The 21,707-nt window shown below is 39.7% G+C and overlaps 1 protein-coding gene across 1 annotated transcript in view; it reads left to right on the plus strand.

The window, feature by feature from the left end:
- The window catches only part of LOC121367453, a 208,287-nt gene that overhangs the window by 59,143 nt on the left and 127,437 nt on the right, over nt 1–21,707 (plus strand). Inside the window, exon 2 of the mRNA XM_041491632.1 lies at nt 17,883–18,846. Within this exon, the coding sequence (XP_041347566.1) occupies nt 17,883–18,846 (964 nt within the window). The remainder of the gene's footprint in view (nt 1–17,882; nt 18,847–21,707) is intronic.

Raw genomic sequence — 21,707 nt, forward strand, 5'->3', positions numbered from 1 at the left:
AGAATTACATACCTTACATGTTCTTTGAGATCTATCTGTGTTAATATAGTCCGCCAGTTTCAGGCGAAGCCTTTACCATTGAGTAACGTCCGTCCCGGACCCCTGCATATACTTTTACTCACCGTGGTGTTGGGAGCAGCAAACGTTTCAAATCACTTCACAAACAACACATATGTGATGTGTTTTCTTTACAGGTGAGGTTCCTACTCCTCAAACGTTTCAAATCACTTCACAAAGAACACATATGTGATGTGTTTTCTTTACTGGTGAGGTTCCTACTCCTCAAACGTTTCAAATCACTTCACAAAGAACACATATGTGATGTGTTTTCTTTACTGGTGAGGTTCCTACTCCTCAAACGTTTCAAATCACTTCACAAAGAACACATATGTGATGTGTTTTCTTTACTGGTGAGGTTCCTACTCCTCAAACGTTCCAAATCACTTCACAAAGAACACATATGTGATGTGTTTTCTTTACTGGTGAGGTTCCTACTCCTCAAACGTTTCAAATCACTTCACAAAGAACACATATGTGATGTGTTTTCTTTACTGGTGAGGTTCCTACTCCTCAAACGTTTCAAATCACTTCACAAAGAACACATATGTGATGTGTTTTCTTTACTGGTGAGGTTCCTACTCCTCAAACGTTTCGTTTGTGATATATTTCCCTAATGGTTATATTCTCTGTTTTAGTCAGTTTTAAAGGGACATACCCTAGTTTTTAAACACTAAGGCATATGTTTTACTATTAGAGCCGGTTATGATCACTGAAAACAAACATTACTTATATTTTATTGTTTAGATTATCCATTTCCGTACAACCGAAGTGTTTTTGGTCATCCTGGTGTTTCTAATACCACAAAAGGTATTTTTCATATTTTTAAAAACGCACGTGCGTCTGAGAAGTAACGGTTATGGAGTCACGTTTTAGTCTATTTTTAAGAGTATTTCAACGTCGCAGACTCTTGTTTCACTCTGTTATATCCAACTTTGTTATAGGTTTGTATATTAACCAAACATAGTGTTAATTTTTACGGGTTGAAACTAGAGTTTAGGTGAAAAGTATGACTTAGTGTTAAAAAACTAGAGTCTAGGTGAAAAGTATGACTTAGTGTTAAAAAACTAGAGTCTAAGTGAAAAGTATGACTTAGTGTTAAAAAACTAGAGTCTAGGTGAAAAGTATGACTTAGTGTTAAAAAGTAGAGTCTAGGTGAAAAGTATGACTTAGTGTTAAAAAACTAGAGTCTAGGTGAAAAGTATGACTTAGTGTTAAAAAACTGGGGTCTGTCCCTTTAATGATGGCGTAACTTTATTAGGTTTTAATTTTGTATCTAGATTGCATTAATTGTTCCAATGCTTGAGCTTCAATGTTTTGTTTGGGATCTTTTTTTTATAACTTTTAACTTGTTTTGTTTTGTGTCTTTTGTTTTGTTAAACAATATATATTGACGTTTGTATTAACGTTGGAGATTGACCATCAGCCGATGCCTATATTAAGGTCTCTACCTACATTTTACAATTACACATTTTACATGGCAGACAAAATAATAAAATTGGTTACAAACAAAACGTAGACAGATAGACAAGAAGTGAAGATTGTAGGTGACATTGCGTCTTTTATTGACATCACTTTGTATTCGTACTGCGGTTTCTAACTTACGTTCATTATATATATTTTAAATGATTCCATGTTAACGAAAAATTCCGAAACATTGATTGTTAGTTTGTAAATAGTGATATGTGAGTTAAAACTTGATAATATTATTTCATGTCAGTTTTAGCATTATTGATTATGGAGTTACATGCCAATCTATCGATTCCCTTTTGATTCCAACGGGCCACGTGTATGCAATGTGAACAACGTCCCTGAATATCGGTTGCATACCAGCACAAAAATAGCTTTTATTAGCGTCGATTCTTGAACAACAGTTAACCAGCATAAAATGTTGTAATTCCTAGCTTGCGTAAGTGTCAAAGCGTTCCAGACTTGTGGAAAACAAACTGTTCCGTCCATTCTTCGGCTAATCACAGTCGACGTCATCTCGTGTCCTTGCGGGGTCCCTTTGTCCTAGAATGGACGTAATTAAGCTGCCTTGTTCTCGGCCTTCAGAGCAGGTGCCATAATTCTCTAGGTTTGATTTGGTGTAGTTAATGGATTTCATGCATCTAGTTTGTAGTCAGCTGGTAGAGGTACAATTATAACTCATAATTTCTGCTTGGACATTACGTTTTTCAAAGGTGTATTTTCGATGTGATTGTTATAAAGGTTGTCTGAGATATGTGTGGCAGAATCCAGCACGGTTCCCGTGACGGTTTATGTAAGTTTTTCATAGCTTTCGTTTTTCTCCACTCTTAAAGAGACTGTCCTCAGTTTGCTTCCACTGTTAGGATTCCAGACTCGGCGAACAATTTTAAGATAAACAGTTACACCTTAAAATCATTTTACTGTTTAAGATGTCAGTGTCGGCACATTATGTGTGTTTCTGGTCATCGTTTTAAACATCTTTTTACTCACAAATTCAACAATGTACATTCAATAACTCAAATATATTAAAACAATAAACACGCACTCACAAGAATCATTCGCAAAACTACCTTGACCTCTCACTATTTTATACACTTTTCGTCCATTAATACATATTTATGATCATGTTTTATAACTGTTGAAAAAAAGGTAATTTAAAATAAGGTATTTTCATTCACTTCCACAATGTTTGCCTTTTAATCATCGAGAAATAAAACTGTTCGTTCTAATGTTTGAATTTTACCTTCAAATTATTCCAGGCGTACGAAACAATTATACAGTTAGAACCGTTACAAAGACTAGGGCGATCAGAATGCACTGTAGATACAGACACTGGTAATGTAAAGACTAGGGCGATCAGAATGCACTGTAGATACAGACACTGGTAATGTAAAGACTAGGGCGATCAGAATGCACTGTAGATACAGACACTGGTAATGTAAAGACTAGGGCGATCAGAATGCACTGTAGATACAGACACTGGTAATGTAATCAGAATATATATATATATTATGTGCTTGTTTTGTGGTTAAACAGGCTGCTGGTTGGAAACAGCTTACAATAAGGGCAAATTCAAGACAGTCCTTTTAGCAATTTAAATCTTTAATAGCTAATCTACAGTATTATGGATCTTATGTTTTTTAAATATACTGTAGTCTATTTTGTTTGTTTCATTTTGCTCTCCCCCCCCCCCCTCTTTTGAGGGGGCGGGAATGTTTTCGTGGTTTTGTATATGTGTGTGTGTGGGGTGGGTGGGGAGGGGGGGGTCGTTGGGGTGGCTATACGACATCCTCAGAAATGGTTTGATTGAAAACAAGTTATCCAACTTACGAAGCCCTCTCCTAATTACAAACATTAATTTGTACAATAATGGCGAATGTGAGTTTCAATAAATCAATCACTCAATTAATTAAAGTAAACGTTTGTGAAAAACGATTGAGTAAACTGAAAGGACAGAAAACGAAAAGGTATAGAAGTAATCGATGGGTTAATAATATTCATTATTAGCATTTTATCTTGTCAGACAGCCCAACTGGCAACTGGTAAAAAAGTAACAACAACAAAAAAATTATTCCGCACCACGAGATATATAAGACTCCATCATATGCGGTCATGTGGGATAGAAAAAGTACACCCTCGGTGGTGAATATTTCGACCTGGGACCTGCCTATTGTCCGAACCAAACTACGAAAAATTACTCTCCTACCTTTAATTGCCGTTAAATTTCCTCCAAAGTTTGTCCAGACACAAATCTTGAAAAAACCATTACAATGACACAGATTCCACATACCAGATGATAACCATGTCACCTATATCGACTTCGCTGAGAGTGCATAGGGAAAAAAGCATGTAATTTTGTATCAGCTGCCATTTTGACTTTTTATGGAATATTCTTCAAGAGGGGTGAAAGGATAGGACTTAATCTAACAACGTCATAACATGTTATGATATAAAAGCAAACGTGATGACGTCATATTATTATAATTTTTTATTATTATTACTATTATTATTATTTTAATGATACCACAAGAGATCATCGATTTATTAGTGATTGTGTCACATACTTTGGAGGCTTTCGCCCCTCTTGAAGAGTATTCCATAAACAAGCAACATGGCAGACGGCAGAAAACTGCATGTATTTTTCCCTATGCAATCTCAGTAAAGACAATATCGGCGACATCGTTGCAGTCTCGTGTGTGGAATCTGTATATTTGTAGTGGGTTTTTTTCGATTTGTGTCTGGACAAAGTTTGGAGGAAATCTAACGGCAATTAAAGGTAGGAGAGTCATTTTTTGTAGTTGTTAACAATTTGGTTCGGACAATAGTCCCATGGTCGAAATATTCACCACCGCGGGTGTACTTTTTCTATCCCACATGACCGCATATGATAAGTCTTCTTCTCTCATTCATTCGGTAAATAAACCATTATTTTACACGAACAGACAAAGATGGCTGAACAAGTAACTTTTTTATTTGACCATTTTATCATAAATAAACTGCACTATCGTATTTGCCGAGTTTGTTTCATGTGTTAAATAAAATTCTGTCTAATGACCTGACGTCACCACCTCACATTAATATGACGTCATATATTACCATCGACGTCGCAAGCGCGTGATATCCCATGTAATATTACTAGAATCTATCACCGTTGTGAGGTATAGATTAACAGAATCTATCACCGTTGTGAGGTATAGATACGGCAATTCCAACCCGAAGGACAAAATGTTTTTGTGAGGGCCGAAATAAAAATGACATAAAAATGTAAACTTACCAATAAATATAAAGTTGAAAATATTAATTTGTTTAAATAATTTTAAAACAATTTATGCAATGTGAAATGACAAACAGAATTATGCAAACCATGAGTTATGACTTCAATCGTTGTAAAGCATGAGTTATGACGTCACGCGTATGTAGAAATCGTCTAGCCCTCGGGTCGGACAGATTTATCTAGCCCTAGGGTCAGACAGATTTTTCTAGCACGGTGCAAAAGCTGGATAATCATGTCCAGTGGCCAAGAACGAAATTTCTTGCATGTCTTTCTATCATGGGATAGCTCTGTTCCATATACCTGAGGATGAGAGAAAATGTTTTCTTAGTCACATCGTTGTGTCTGTTTACTGTATTTGCGACCGCTGACAGTATATACATACAATATAGGCTATAATTAATACCATGGGCGTCGATCGGTGGGGGATAGGGGGGACGTGTCCCCCTTACTTTTCAACGCCGGGGGACATCTATATAAATGCCCCCCCCCCCCCCACTTTTTCTTTTAGCACGCACACGCACGCACACACACACACACACTGTACACACACTAACACCCCCCCCCCCCCCCCCACACACACACTTTTAAAACCAGATTGACGCCCATGATTCATACATCTATACATGTATACTTGCCAGTGCCAGGTTTGCCCACAGATTAGTGTACGTTAAGGGTTGACCGCGTGGTTTGTAGACTCCGCGCGTATCATCGGTTAACCGGGCATTCTATTGTAGTAGAATGTCTAGGTGGCTGAATAGTTATCGTAGTGGTTGGGGAACTGTAGGCGGATGGGTGCCAGGGGTTCGAGTGCCAGTGGCGACATGATAAACACTTTGTGAGGTCAAACTGCCATCTGTACATACATAAATATATTTATTGTTCCATCTGATATCAATCGTACGTGAAGTATGTTTTAATGTTGTTCTCCAGATTATCCGGGATTAGGTTTGTATTATAGCCACACGGCTGAGTGGACGATCTACAGGCGAATAGGTTTATGCGTTTATGCTTAGTTGTTTAATTGAACGCGCACAACTGAAAACATATTCAGTGTGGTATTTGCATGTCGGATTATTGTCTTTAATTTGCGTACTCTATTACTTGGCCAATGTTTTCTTTTATCACGGAGAGGCTTAAGTGTGAGGAAAACAAGTTAAACTTGACAATGTAGTTACGACAGCCCCTGGACAACATGGCGCTTATAATTATCGAAAGCGTGAAATGTGGGTTTTATTACGTCCTTTTTATTGGATTCCAGCAGGTTTCCGTGCGACGTTTACGAATGCTTCAAACGATCATCATTTTCATTACAACTGTAAAAATAGTTTATCGAATTCTTTGAAGTTTTAAATAGTACAATTTATTTTTGTTGTTTTCTTTCTTTGTTTATTTATTTATTTTAAATTTATTTATTTATTTATTCGTAACATATTGCTTCATTTATTCATTCATTCATTTATCCATCCATTCAGACATTATAGTTAGGGGCTTCCATTATTGATTTATGTACTCACAAATACTGCAAATCACAATTTTATTATGTTTTTTATTTATCATAACCATTTTAGAACTTCATACAGCCATACTTTTTAGTTTTTATTATTTAATTAGTGTTTATGCTTTTTATTTATTTATTTATTTGAACCATACATTTTATTTTTATTATTTATTATTTTTTACAATACTGATGGGCAGGCAATATTGTTTATTTGCATGCAAGAAAGTATGATAAGCAATTGGTATTTAAATTTCTTCTCCCACTCAGTACAGTGAATGGCATGAAACATATGCAACAAACAAAATCCCCTAAATCAAAGGTTTAAGTCCGGACAAAATGGAACTGCAATGGTCATCCCTGTAGAGAGTAAGGTGGTCAAATTGTTTATGATTAGTTAATACCATCACAGCTAAATGGACAAATCTTTATTGGATTTTCCTTCGACCACAACCTTCCAGTAACTGTAGATAGAACAGAACTGCGCACATGTTCTGGTAAATATGATTAGTTGTGGAATCTCTTTTGATCGCCTGCAGTGCCGGTCTGGGTCACGATCTAATTGGATTAGCCCTGTAATGGATTCCTGTCCACTTATTGCGGACAAGGCGCCAATTCTCAGAGAACAAAAGTCGTCCACGTATTGCTGGTCGCTCGATGTTCCTGACAACCATACACCTTTTGTTGTAGCGTCCAATCTGCCTCTTCTGGACACGGCTAATGACATGGACCCCGAAGCGCAATGAGATTTTCAAGGTCATCCCGATTTACGCTCAAATCAATGTGCTTATTAATGTGCAGTTGTCAATAATTATTGTCTTTAACAGGACGACCAACTTTAAAAACCGAATCCAAAATGTTCAGATATTTTCATTTTTAAGCACAGGAACACTCCTATAGTATTTTGTTTTTAATTTTCAATATGAGAAAGTAACATTTTCCAAAACATAATTTAAAACTTGCAAAAACTACATTTTTACATACATTTACAAAATAACAACATCCTAAAAGATACATAACAATACACCAAAAAGATACCTATTGTTATTAGAATGTTATGTACCAAATAATAAAATAGAACAGTAAAGAACAAAAGGATATTCGGCATCAATTTCGGATGTCTGGATATAAGACAAAAATTCAGGAGTTTTCGAAAAATTGCTTTGAAACAGATCTTATCTTCCAGTTGTCTTCGAAAGATTTCTTATTCAGTTGTAATAGTATCTACTTATCGGCCTTAGATAGACGTTCTGTGCCGACTGTCTTAGATACAATATTTATATATTATCTACCAACTGGTTTTGATGCACATTTTCCTTCAACTTGTTCAGATATATATTCTCGTCCGACTGTTTAATATATAATCTTACATTATTATTGTTTGACGGAATCGTAGAGATCTATCACCGGCTTGAAATGGTACGACCATCAGTTTACCGAAGCCCTTTTGTTCACACTCAACAACACATTCCGTGCAGATGAACGTAGCACACAGTGCGTTTGTCCTGAAAAAAAGGTGAATGGAATTTTATAAACACAAAATATGCTTATCGTTCTTCCTTTTATCGTCTGAAAAAAAATCATTTCATTTATTTGTTTTATTTTGATAGAAGGATTACCGTCTATCTGACATTGAGCTATCTTTATTTTGCTTTTTATGCAACTTATTGTATTGTATTGTATTGCAACTTATTGTATTGTATTGTATTGCATTTTATTGTATTGTATGGTATTGTCACATATTACATTACACAGCTATGTTACACCACATTACATTAATTAGGATTACTTGATGTATTACATTACATTGTGTTACATCACATAACATTACATTACATTATATCACATTACATTGTGTTACATCATTTTACATAACATAACATTACATTATATCACATTACATTGCAGGTACGGACGTACTGGTAAGGTCATTAATCTGTCCCTTGCCTACCCCTACACACGAGTAATGTCGTTATGGGGGAGGGGGCACGTAACGGTATTCCCCGTGTGTTTTTCTTTCTTTATCTAACGTGTAAGCCCAGATTACCTTCATGCCAGTCCAACAATAGACAGGTAGAACAGAAACCCTTTGTACACTCGGCGGCCGTCGTCCCAACTGACAAGTACAAGATTCACGGGGGACATTTTCATGTTGTACATGAAGACAATGGTCACGTGATGACGGTGTGACAAGCGGTAACAACAATGGGCTGAAAACTGTCAATTTCTGTATATAGTGTGGTGTTTTTAAAAGAAGATTGTGTTGCGATCTTTCATAGTTGTATTTCGTTGATGCGAAAATCAGGGACGTGCGTAGCGGAGGGGTTGGGGGTGAGTGGGTGTGAGTAGTTTCCCAGCAGGAAAATGAAAACTTGACCTTTTGTTTTGAAATGTCCCTGCCCTGAAAAACTTAAAAAGTGACTTTTGTTGTTTAACAGTTAAAATGTTTGTTTGGTTTAATGACACCACTAGAGCACATTGATTTATTAACCATCGGCTATTAGATGTCAAACATTTGTCTGGAAATTCTGACATATACTTAGTCTTAGAAGGAAACCTGCTACATTTTTCTATTAGTAGCAAGGGATATTTTGTATGCACTATCCATGGCACATACCATGGCCTTCGATATACCAGTCGTGATGCACTGACTGGAATGAGAAATAGCCCAGTGGGACAACCGTCGGGGGTCGATCCTAGACCGACTACGCATCAGGCGAGGGATTTACCATTAGGCTACACCCCGCCCCTTATTGTTTAACAGTTTCATTTTTAAATATTATTTATATTCTTATACAGCTAAAGATCCTATTTGACAGCGTCCTGATTATTATTATTTTTCTTTATTTTCTTTTTTTTCTTTCTTTTCTTTCCTTTTTTATTATCGGTCACTGGACCAACTTATTTAAGGCTAAGTGTGACCCTGGTAGCAATTACTGAACATTCTTAAAAGTAGCTGTGGTCAGCAATGCCGAAATACCTTTCAAAGTCAATCGTTTGCTTGCGTGTCACCTGTCTTGTGCACTGCCTATTATCTACGACAGAACTGTCGGCTGCTCGCACTAGCCAGACGTACAATCAGTTACCAAACAGACAGCAATTGAAAAACTAGCAGCATCAGGAAGTGTTAGGAACCTCCATTCTGACAGGAGTATTGCAGAAAAAATAGGCGATTTTGATATGCTTTCTGATCAACTACATGGACATAGATTGTAAACGTAGAAATATAACGTTGTAAACGACTGGCAGTTAAAACCGAAGCGAATGTGTTAATTCTGGTAGAATTATTAGCTGGAAAAAAATTAGGGGATTTTGAAATATTTTCTGATAACTACATTGACATGAACTACAAACATAGAAATGTGACATTGCAGACGGGCAGCAGTTAACACCAAAGCGAATGAGACCACGTTGAAAACAAACTTAGTCATAAAGTGTACAAACTTCAGCACCAATTTTCATTCAGAGATATTGGTAAAAGCTTGGACCGTTTGAAACGAAATTCTGTCACCTTGTCATTATAGATATCGGCTATATTATGCAGCATATGTAGGCCCACGCACCCAGAGGACAGTAGTCAGGACACAAAAAGGCGTAGGAAGTGCTAGACACCATAGTTCTGTATATCGTGGATTGCCATTTTCTGCGAGGACTATTAGTGAAAGAGGATGTACTTTCGAAACAGTCGTCTATCATCTTAACAGCGTAACTATCGAGTACACACATTAGGAAAACATCGAAACTAGACGGACTTAAGATGAAACAAGCAAAGACAGAAATTATTGAAAACTTATGTTTTGGTGGTGGTATTAGTCTAAAAGAAGACGTTTTCAAGAAAGTGCTAATCTTTTTGGGGGGTTTCCACATTTCCTCTTGGTTGTGAACATTTAGAAGATGTCTCTAGGTTTGTGGCATGGTAAACGAAGTTGGAAGCAAAAAGTCAAACGCTGACTATTATGAATACTGATAATAAATGATGTAGACTTCGACTCTGCGGATTTAAAACAAAAAACATTGGAAAGGAAGGGAATGGAATGCTAGCGTAACGAGATTTCAACACATTTTAAACTACGGTTATTTGTTGTTTATTTTGACGCATTGTTTCGATATTGAAAGCCGCTGCCGCCATATAGAACATACCTACTGAATAACAGCAATGGATCACTTATGTGTACTTCCCTATAGACAAGACTACATATATTACGGTCTTTGATGCATTGATTTTAAAATAACAAGTCCACCAAGAGCTCTGTGGCTTAAGCTTTATCCCGCCATACATCGTTAGAATTATGACGTAACAGTTGGAGGATTATTAGAAATAAACAGTGTCAAATGCATCATAAACTCTTTGTGGATAGTGTAAAATTACTAAAGCAGACTACGGGTGAAGCACGTGACGGTGGTCCATGAGTGCAACATCGAGCTTCTTTAAACGTCCTTTGGACTTTGCTGTTGTAGAGATACGATTTTGAAACTGTTAACATCCGATCAGACTGGCTGGGGATAAATTGAGTCAGAACACAATCAAACTCTAGCCCGAACGCCGAATAACAGTGTAATTCTTTTGGAAAAGATGCACATTTGAAACTATTACTCCTATCTTTGTAAGCATCTTATTGTGAGCCTTCCATGCACACATTTTGTAGACGTCCTTAATAGGATCTTGGCGTAATCACCGGACATCGTTTGGATACCCGCCGTGTCAGGAACAGTATCACTGATACCTACTCTCTAGGCTAGTGTGTTCTGCTGGTTTTACTGGTAATAAAATTATGAAATATTGGCAGTATTATTAGAGAAAAGAGATGGAATTAGGAAACACCTGCCCACCTCATATACGAGGACACGGTGTGGTCTTTACTTCGTTTGATCCTGTCGGGCGTTAAATCTGAACCACTAATCAAATCACTGGGGTCATTGCTTGAAGAACGCCGGGTTGGCAGTCGGGGAATGTTTCCTAGGTAAGTTGGAAGCTTTAGCTTATGTATCCGTTTTCTTAATGTTTTACTGTGCCAGTTTTTTTTATAATAATGCACTTAGATGTTTTTCTTGTAATTTGTAAATTTAGCTGATTGTTTTTGCTTGACGATACTCATCACAGTAAGTTACAAATGTTGCGTCTGTATCATATATCCGATGCTTACCCTGTAGAGCCAGATCTACATGATATATCCATTTGTCTCTAAATGTATTTTGTTTCACTACGAACGTGAACTTATTTTACTAGCATTATTAACTTTCTATGAAGGTGTTGTGTGTTTTTAGGAAGGGGTTGGGTTTTTTTGTTTGTTTGTTTATAAATATTGAGGTTTGTCGATTTGCAAAACGTGTAATGCTGATATTTTCCATCCATTCATCCACCCGGCTGTATACCCTCATATTCCATCAATCAATTATCTACATCTATTCATTTTTATTCATTTACCTTTACGCATCCGTCTATCCATTCATTCATTCATTCATCTAAATATTTCCATCACCCTACCCATCTTCATCTATTTCTTGGCAATACCTCTATCCTGCCACTCCTTTACTTATAATACCTCCCTCCTGCCACTCCTTTACTTATAATGCCTCTCTCCTGCCACTCCTTTACTTATAATACCTCCCTCCTGTCACTCCTTTACTTATAATACCTCCCTCCTGCCACTCCTTTACTTATAATACCTCCCTCCTGTCACTCCTTTACTTATAATACCTCCCTCCTGTCACTGCTTTACTTATAATACATCCCTCCTGCCACTCCTTTACTTATAATACCTCCCTCCTGCCACCCATTTACATATAATACCTCCCTCCTGCCACCCCTTTACTTATAATACCTCCCTCCTGCCACTCCTTTACTTATAATACCTCCCTCCTGCCACTCCTTTACTTACAATACATCCCTCCTGCCACTCCTTTACTTATAATACATCCCTCCTGCCACTCCTTTGCTTATAATACCTCCCTCCTGCCACCCATTTACGTATAATACCTCCTTCCTGCCACCCCTTTACTTATAATACCTCTCTCCTGCCACTCCTTTACTTATAATACCTCCCTCCGGTCACTACTTTACTTATAATACCTCCCTCCTGTCACTCCTTTACTTATAATACCTCCCTCCTGTCACTCCTTTACTTATAATGCCTCTCTCCTGCCACTTCTTTACTTATAATACCTCCCTCCTGCCACTCCTTTACTTATAATACCTCCCTCCTGTCAATCCTTTACTTATAATACCTCCCTCCTGCCACTCACCTACTTATAATACCTCCCTCCTGCCACTCCTTCACTTATAATACCTCCCTCCTGCGACTGTTTTACTTATAATACCACCCTCCTGCCACCCTTTACTTATAATACCTCTCTCCTGCCCCTCCTTTACTTTATAATACCTCCCTCCTGCCACTCCTTTTTCTTATAATACCTCCCTCCTGTTACTGCTTTACTTATAATACCCCCTCCTGCCACTTATACCTCCCTCCTGCCACTCCTTTTTCTTATAATATCTCCCTCCTGCCACTCCTTTACTTATAATACCTCCCTCCTGCCACTCCTTTACTTATAATACCACCCTTCTGCCACCCCTTTACTCATAATGCCTATCTCCTGTCACTGCTTTACTTATAATACCCCCTCCTGCCACTTATACCTCCCTCCTGCCACTCCTTTTTCGTATAATATCTCCCTCATGCCACTCCTTTACTTATAATACCTCCCTCCTGCCACTCCTTTACTTATAATACCACCCTTCTGCCACCCCTTTACTTATAATACCACCCTTCTGCCACCCCTTTACTCATAATGCCTATCTCCTGTCACTGCTTTACTTATAATACCCCCTCCTGCCACTTATACCTCCCTCCTGCCACTCCTGTTTCGTATAATATCTCCCTCCTGCCACTCCTTTACTTATAATACCTCCCTCCTGCCACTCCTTTACTTATAATACCACCCTTCTGCCACCCCTTTACTCATAATACCTCCCTCCTGCCACTTATACCTCCCTCTTGTCTCTCCTTTACTTATAATACCTCCCTCCTGTCACTTCTTTATTTATAATACCTCCCTCCTGCCACTCACCTAGTTATAATACCTCCCTCCTGCCACTCCTTCACTTATAATACCTCCCTCCTGCCACTCCTTTACTTATAATACCACCCTTCTGCCACTCCTTTACTTATAATACCACCCTTCTGCCACCCCTTTACTCATAATGCCTATCTCCTGTCACTGCTTTACTTATAATACCCCCTCCTGCCACTTATACCTCCCTCCTGCCACTCCTTTTTCGTATAATATCTCCCTCCTGCCACTCCTTTACTTATAATACCTCCCTCCTGCCACTCCTTTACTTATAATACCACCCTTCTGCCACCCCTTTACTCATAATGCCTATCTCCTGTTACTGCTTTACTTATAATACCCCCTCCTGCCACTTATACCTCCCTCCTGCCACTCCTTTTTCTTATAATATCTCCCTCCTGCCACTCCTTTACTTATAATACCTCCCTCCTGCCACTCCTTTACTTATAATACCACCCTTCTGCCACCCCTTTACTCATAATGCCTATCTCCTGTCACTGCTTTACTTATAATACCCCCTCCTGCCACTTATACCTCCCTCCTGCCACTCCTTTTTCGTATAATATCTCCCTCATGCCACTCCTTTACTTATAATACCTCCCTCCTGCCACTCCTTTACTTATAATACCACCCTTCTGCCACCCCTTTACTTATAATACCACCCTTCTGCCACCCCTTTACTCATAATGCCTATCTCCTGTCACTGCTTTACTTATAATACCCCCTCCTGCCACTTATACCTCCCTCCTGCCACTCCTGTTTCGTATAATATCTCCCTCCTGCCACTCCTTTACTTATAATACCTCCCTCCTGCCACTCCTTTACTTATAATACCACCCTTCTGCCACCCCTTTACTCATAATACCTCCCTCCTGCCACTTATACCTCCCTCTTGTCTCTCCTTTACTTATAATACCTCCCTCCTGTCACTTCTTTATTTATAATACCTCCCTCCTGCCACTCACCTAGTTATAATACCTCCCTCCTGCCACTCCTTCACTTATAATACCTCCCTCCTGCCACTCCTTTACTTATAATACCACCCTTCTGCCACTCCTTTACTTATAATACCACCCTTCTGCCACCCCTTTACTCATAATGCCTATCTCCTGTCACTGCTTTACTTATAATACCCCCTCCTGCCACTTATACCTCCCTCCTGCCACTCCTTTTTCGTATAATATCTCCCTCCTGCCACTCCTTTACTTATAATACCTCCCTCCTGCCACTCCTTTACTTATAATACCACCCTTCTGCCACCCCTTTACTCATAATGCCTATCTCCTGTCACTGCTTTACTTATAATACCCCCTCCTGCCACTTATACCTCCCTCCTGCCACTCCTTTTTCGTATAATATCTCCCTCCTGCCACTCCTTTACTTATAATACCTCCCTCCTGCCACCCCTTTACTTATAATACCACCCTTCTGCCACCCTTTTACTCATAATACCTCCCTCCTGCCACTTATACCTCCCTCTTGTCTCTCCTTTACTTATAATACCTCCCTCCTGTCACTTCTTTATTTATAATACCTCCCTCCTGCCACTCACCTAGTTATAATACCTCCCTCCTGCCACTCCTTCACTTATAATACCTCCCTCCTGCCACTGTTTTACTTATAATACCTCTCTCCTGCCCCTCCTTTATTTATATTACCTCCGTCCTGCCACCCAGTTACTTATAATACCTCTCTCCTGCCACTCACCTAGTTATAATACCTCCCTCCTGCCACTCCTTTACTTATAATACCTCCCTCCTGTCACTCCTTTACTTATAATACCTCCCTCCTGCCACCCCTTTACTCATAATACCTCTCTCCTGTCACTCTTTTACTTATAATACCACCCGTCTGCCACCCCTTTACTTATAATACCTCCCTCCTGCCACTATTTTACTTATAATACCTCTCTCCTGCCCCTCCTTTATTTATATTACCTCCGTCCTGCCACCCAGTTACTTATAATACCTCTCTCCTGCCACTCACCTAGTTATAATACCTCCCTCCTGCCACTCCTTTACTTATAATACCTCCCTCCTGCCACTCCTTTACTTATAATACCTCCCTCCTGCCACTCCTTTACTTATAATACCACCCGTCTGCCACCCCTTTACTCATAATGCCTATCTCCTGCCACTCCTTTACTTATAATACCTCCCTCCTGTCACTGCTTTACTTATAATACCTCACTCCTGTCACTCCTTTACTTATAATACCTCCCTCCTGCCACTCCTTTACTTATATTACCTCCCTCCTGTCACTGCTTTACTTATAATACCTCACTCCTGCCACTCCTTTACTTATAATACCTCCCTCCGGTCACTCCTTTACTTATAATACCTCCCTCCTGTCACTCCTTTACTTATAATACCTCCCTTCTGTCACTCATTTACTTATAATACCTCCCTCCTGCCACTCCTTCACTTATAATACCTCCCTCCTGCCACTGTTTTACTTATAATACCTCCCTCCTGCCACTCCTTTACTTACAATACAGCCCTTCTGCCACTCCTTTACTTATAATATCTCCCTCCTGCCACTCCCAGACTAGTTCACCGAATCAAAACAAGGGCTATATAAGAGAGAACAGAAACTAAATGTTTGTTTCACTGCAACATCTGCCCCAAATCCACACGTTACTACTGAATGGCGGGGAAGGGGTGGGGAGTGGGCATTTTATGCTGTTTGAGACCAGAACAGCACCTACCTTGAAATTACATATACCAGTCGTGGACTAGGCGTTGCGACGGTAAATAGCCCAGTGTCTCCACGGGATGCAGTCACTCCTACCACTAGACCACAAACTGATTCTTCAAGATGAATTATAATGAACGAACAGTTTGTGATTGGCACACCATAATGGCTTCTATGTCGTACTGATTCCTCATTCTGCCTGGTTGGATATGTATTCATTAAAACTGCCATTGTTGCTGTTTGTCAACTCAGGGAATAAAGAAAAGAAATGACTATTAAAGAGGAGCAGCAATTTTCTTGACAAAGCTTCGGTAATGTTATAGTATTAATATTGCGTCAAATTGCAAATGCTGGGGATTGTCTTGTATACACAGTCGCACTGCATGACTTGTCGTGATCTCCCTGGTACACTACTAAGAGCATTCGGGGTTTCTATCTGGAACACAAATGGTAGAGAAAAAATTCAGCATAATATGAAGAACACCGTGTGTGTGCGCACGCGTGCGTGCGTGTGTAAATAAAATGTGTTGAGTGCGTCGTCAAATAAAACATTTCTTTCTTTCTTGTGTGCGTACGTGTGTGTATGATCAACATGTCCACAAACCCTCTAAAAGACATTTTGAGGGAAATGTTTTAAATTGTTTTGGGGTCTTTTGTATTGACCTCATAAAGTCAACTAATAAATTGGGGGAGTGGCCCAAAGCATCGTTAACAAGCGATATCATCACACACTAGCTCAAAGCACTAGACGTAGTACAACTCTATCTTATGAGCATATTCATTACAGGTCTTTTGAGAAGTCGTCCTGGTTTTAGAGATCAGGGTCAACGTCAGGTCAAAGTCAGAGTAATATCGCAGCGTGCTGATAGTTTTAACATCCGTTTTCCTTCTTTCACAAGTCAGTTAGAAATATAATAGTGGTATAATTGAATTTTCACAGAATCTTGATATTGCAATAATATTCTGAATGCTGGAAAATGCTACATGAAATTATGAAACTATATATTTTTCTTATTGAATAATTTACCAATTTGCAAAGAATCCAATATGGTTGCCTCAGTGTTGTGGTTTGGGTTAGCGTAATACATCATTTAATACGCTTAAACTAAGACCTTGACCTATGTAAACAAAGTTTTACAGCTCCCTGTCACAAGTTTGAATGATCCTTGGGTTAGTTTAGCACCACATTGCTTGGAGTATAACTGGGGCTCGTCTACTATTGTATGGACCATTTACCAATTTTAGTGGTATGAAAGGATTTTGTTTTACAATAGGAATAGCCTGGAACAATAAAAACAATATTTGTATCTGTCTTGTATTTCATTATTATGAATAGTAAATGTTGCATTTCGATTTAAAGGTATGTTCGAAATTTTGATATTTGATTATCTTTACTTCTTGTAATTGGTAACTTCAGTCAGGTATATTCATAACATATTCATCCGTTATACCTTAATTGGCGTTTACGATGCATGTTAAAAGGAAAGTTTTTTCCCCTCACTGCATAACAATACGATTTGATCAATACCAAGCTCTTGACTGTAGAAGGCGTTTCAAGCCTCAAATGAGATCTTTGGAGAGTGATAAAAAGCAAATGACAGCGATTAGAGTCAGCAGTCACTGCAGGCGAATGTGCAACCGTGTTATTATTGCCATGGTATTCTACGGATTTGGAATCGCTGAAGTACTCAATCCTCTTGGGAATGATATACGACACTGCAGGCTCTATGACTTGTCAGACTGCGTTATTAAGTCGATGTATCTTCTTTTGTTTCCACCTTCTTTTTCTTTTTTAACTCTTTGTTTATTTGTTCTCCACAGGGGACGAGTATCTTGCAAGCGTTCAAGAAACCATTGAAGAAAACGGCAGCGACGCCGTGATTCAGAATGGATTTGTACCCACCGTTCCACCACGTCGCCGGCGACCACCCATCGACACCAGGACGAGACAGAGACAGCTGTTGAACCGAGCGTCGTGGTCGGGAACCGTCGACGATTCTGACTCCTACCAGACTCATACTTCCAGGGTGTATCCAGAAACCAGCAACGGGTGTGCGAGTCAGAACGGCCATGTGAAAACGAAAGTGAAAAATAGTGTGGTGGAAAGACGAAACGGGTTCCGACAGGAGCGAAATACCTCAGTGTCCTCGACATCGCAGGTGTCTCTTTCTAATCGGAATTACTACGACAGCCACGAGGATCTGAATCCTGAATGGCCACACGAATCCAAGACTAGACAGTGTTTCGGACTTCACCGTGAAGTTTCGGTGCCTGTGAACGTGCCGGACACGGAAACTCACGAAATGACGTCGGATAGGTTCAACTTGAAACGGAGTCAGAGCGACAACTCCTCTGACGTTTCCTATTACAAAAAATGGGACATCGTTGGCGACACCTTCGACGCCAGGTTCCCGTGGCAACGCGATGTTTCTGTTCAGTGCAATATAAACCAGGATAACGGCTACAGCCGACACGCTAGTTCCTGTGGTCGGGACGACGCCTTCTATTCCCCGATGAGTCCCGTGTGTCTGAGAACTGACAGGCCGAGTGGACGGACGCGATCCCAGAGACCCAACTCCCTGGGTCAGATGGATAACTACAAGTACAACTGTGAGCTGTCGAGGTTCAGGGAGAACTACTCGGAGAGGACGAGGAAGTCTGACCCCAGCATCATGTTCCAGTTCCAGTCGCCGCCGCAGAGCAGGAAGAGGATGCCCATGGTGCTGTCTGACGACACGGGGTCCATCTCAGATCTGGAGTCCATCATGGAGAACCCAGACAACAGGTGAGTTACAGTTGGTTTGGGTTAACCACATCACTCCAGACAACAGGTGAGGTACAGTTGGTTTGGGTTAACCACACCACTCGAGCACACTGATTTATTTAAAATAGCCAGGATAGTTCCTAGAGGGGTAGGAGCGGCAGTTGCCCCGTCCCTAAAAAAAATATTTTTTAAAAGACTTACCTTTGTTGTTAACAGTTAAAACGTTTGTTTCGTTTAACACCTAGAACACATTGATTTATTAATCATCGGCTATTGAATGTGAGACATGCGTTAATTCTCACATATAGAGGGAAATTAAAGTTGGTTTTGGTTAACAACACAACTAGAGCACATTGATTTATTAATTATTGGCTATTGGATGTCAGATATTCGGTAATTTCTCATATAAAGTCTTAGAGAGAAAAGATAGAGCTTGTTTTGTTTAACAACACAACTAGAGCACATTGATTTATTAGTCATCGGCTATGGATGTCAAACATTTCGTAAGTCTAACATAAAGTCTTAGGGAGGAAACACGCTACATTTTTCCATTAGTAACAAGGGATCTTTTATTTGCACCATCCCACAGACAGGATAGCACATATCACGGTCCTTGATATATCAGTCGTGGTGCACTTACTGGAACGAGAAATAGTCCAATGGGCCTACCGACGGGGATCGATCCAAAACAGATCGTTCATCAGGCGAGTGCTTTACTACTGGTCTTCGTTCTGCCCCCTGACAACCGTTGATAAGTTTGATTAGGTTAAACTTGCTAAACAAGTATCTCTTTTAAACAAGCTCATGGGTGTGGTCATGGGGTCGAACTCTCGCGATGGCTCTCTCAACAGTACATACCACTGCATTTGCTGTACTACTCTGAGGGCAATGTTTGGGCAACTGATCATACCTCAAGCATGGACTACCACTTCTCCAGATCCGACTTCAGTCGGTTGTCTTTCTACTCTACCATTTCGCTACACCCGATTTCTGACAAGCCTCTATAGGACGTTTTACTACTCTACCATAGACTTCTATAGGATGTTTTACTATTCTACCACCGACTTCTATAGGACGTCTTACTACTCTACCATAGACTTCTATAGGACGTCTTACTACTCTACCATAGACTTCTATAGGACGTCTTACTACTCTACCATAGACTTCTATAGGACGTCTTACTACTCTACCATAGACTTCTATAGGACGTTTTACTATTCTACCATAGACTTCTATAGGATGTTTTACTATTCTACCATAGACTTCTATAGGATGTTTTACTATTCTACCATAGACTTCTATAGGATGTTTTACTATTCTACCACCGACTTCTATAGGACGAGGGGGCGGGACGTAGCCCAATGGTACATCGCTCGCTTGATGCACGGTCGGTGTGGGATCGATTCCCGTCGGTGGGCCCATTGGGTTATTTCTCGTTCCAGCCAGTGCACCACGACTGGTTATCTTGCTGCTAAACGAAAAGAGTAGCTTATGAAGTGGCGACAGCGGGTTTCCTCTCTTAATATGCGTGTGTTCGTTAACCCTATATTTGAGTGCGTCGTTAAATAAAATATTTCTCTCTTTCTTTTTCTATAGGACGTCTTACTATTCTACCACCGACTTCTATAGGACGTCTTAGTACTCTACCACTTCGCTACACCCGACTTCTATAGGACATCTTACTACTCTTAACACCGACTTCTATAGGGCATGTTAATACTCTAACACCGACTTCTATAGAACATCTTACTATTCTACCACTTCGCTACGTCCGACTTCTATAGGGCGTCTTACTACTCTAACACCGACTTCTATAGGGCATGTTAATACTCTTAACACCGACTTCTATAGAACATCTTACTATTCTACCACTTCGCTACGTCCGACTTCTATAGGACGTCTTACTACTCTAACACCGACTTCTATAGGACATGTTAATACTCTAACACCGACTTCTAAAGGACATCTTACTATTCTAACACTTCGCTACGTCCGACTTCTATAGGACGTCTTACTACTCTACCACTTCCCTACACCCGACTTCTGTAGGACATATTACTACTCTACCACTTTGCTACACCCTACTTATATAGGACATATTACTACTCTTCCACTTCGCTACATCCGACTTCTATAGGACTTCTTACTATTCTAACACAGACTTCTATAGGACATCTTAATACTCTAACACAGACTTCTATAGGACATATTACTACTCTACCCCTTCGCTACACCCTACTTCTATTGGACGTCTTACTACTCTACCACTTCGCTGCACCCTACTTCTATAGGACATATTACTACTCTACCACTTCGCTACTCCCTACTTCTATTGGACGTCTTACTACTCTACCACTTAGCTACACCCTACTTCTATTGGACGTCTTACTACTCTACCACTTAGCTACACCCTACTTCTATTGGACGTCTTACTACTCTACCACTTAGCTACACCCTACTTCTATTGGACGTCTTACTACTCTACCACTTCGCTACACCCTACTTCTATTGGACGTCTTACTACTCTACCACTTAGCTACACCCTACTTCTATTGGACGTCTTACTACTCTACCACTTCGCTACACCCTACTTCTATTGGACGTCTTACTACTCTACCACTTCGCTACACCCTTCTTCTATTGGACGTCTTACTACTCTACCACTTAGCTACACCCTACTTCTATTGGACGTCTTACTACTCTACCACTTCGCCACACCCTACTTCTATTGGACGTCTTACTACTCTACCACTTCGCTACACCCTACTTCTATTGGACGTCTTACTACTCTAATACATCGCTACACCCTACTTCTATTGGACGTCTTACTACTCTACCACTTCGATACACCCTTCTTCTATTGGACGTCTTACTACTCTACC

Source organism: Gigantopelta aegis, chromosome 3 (genome assembly GCF_016097555.1).
Source record: "Gigantopelta aegis isolate Gae_Host chromosome 3, Gae_host_genome, whole genome shotgun sequence".
Taxonomy (NCBI): Eukaryota; Metazoa; Mollusca; class Gastropoda; order Neomphalida; family Peltospiridae; genus Gigantopelta; species Gigantopelta aegis.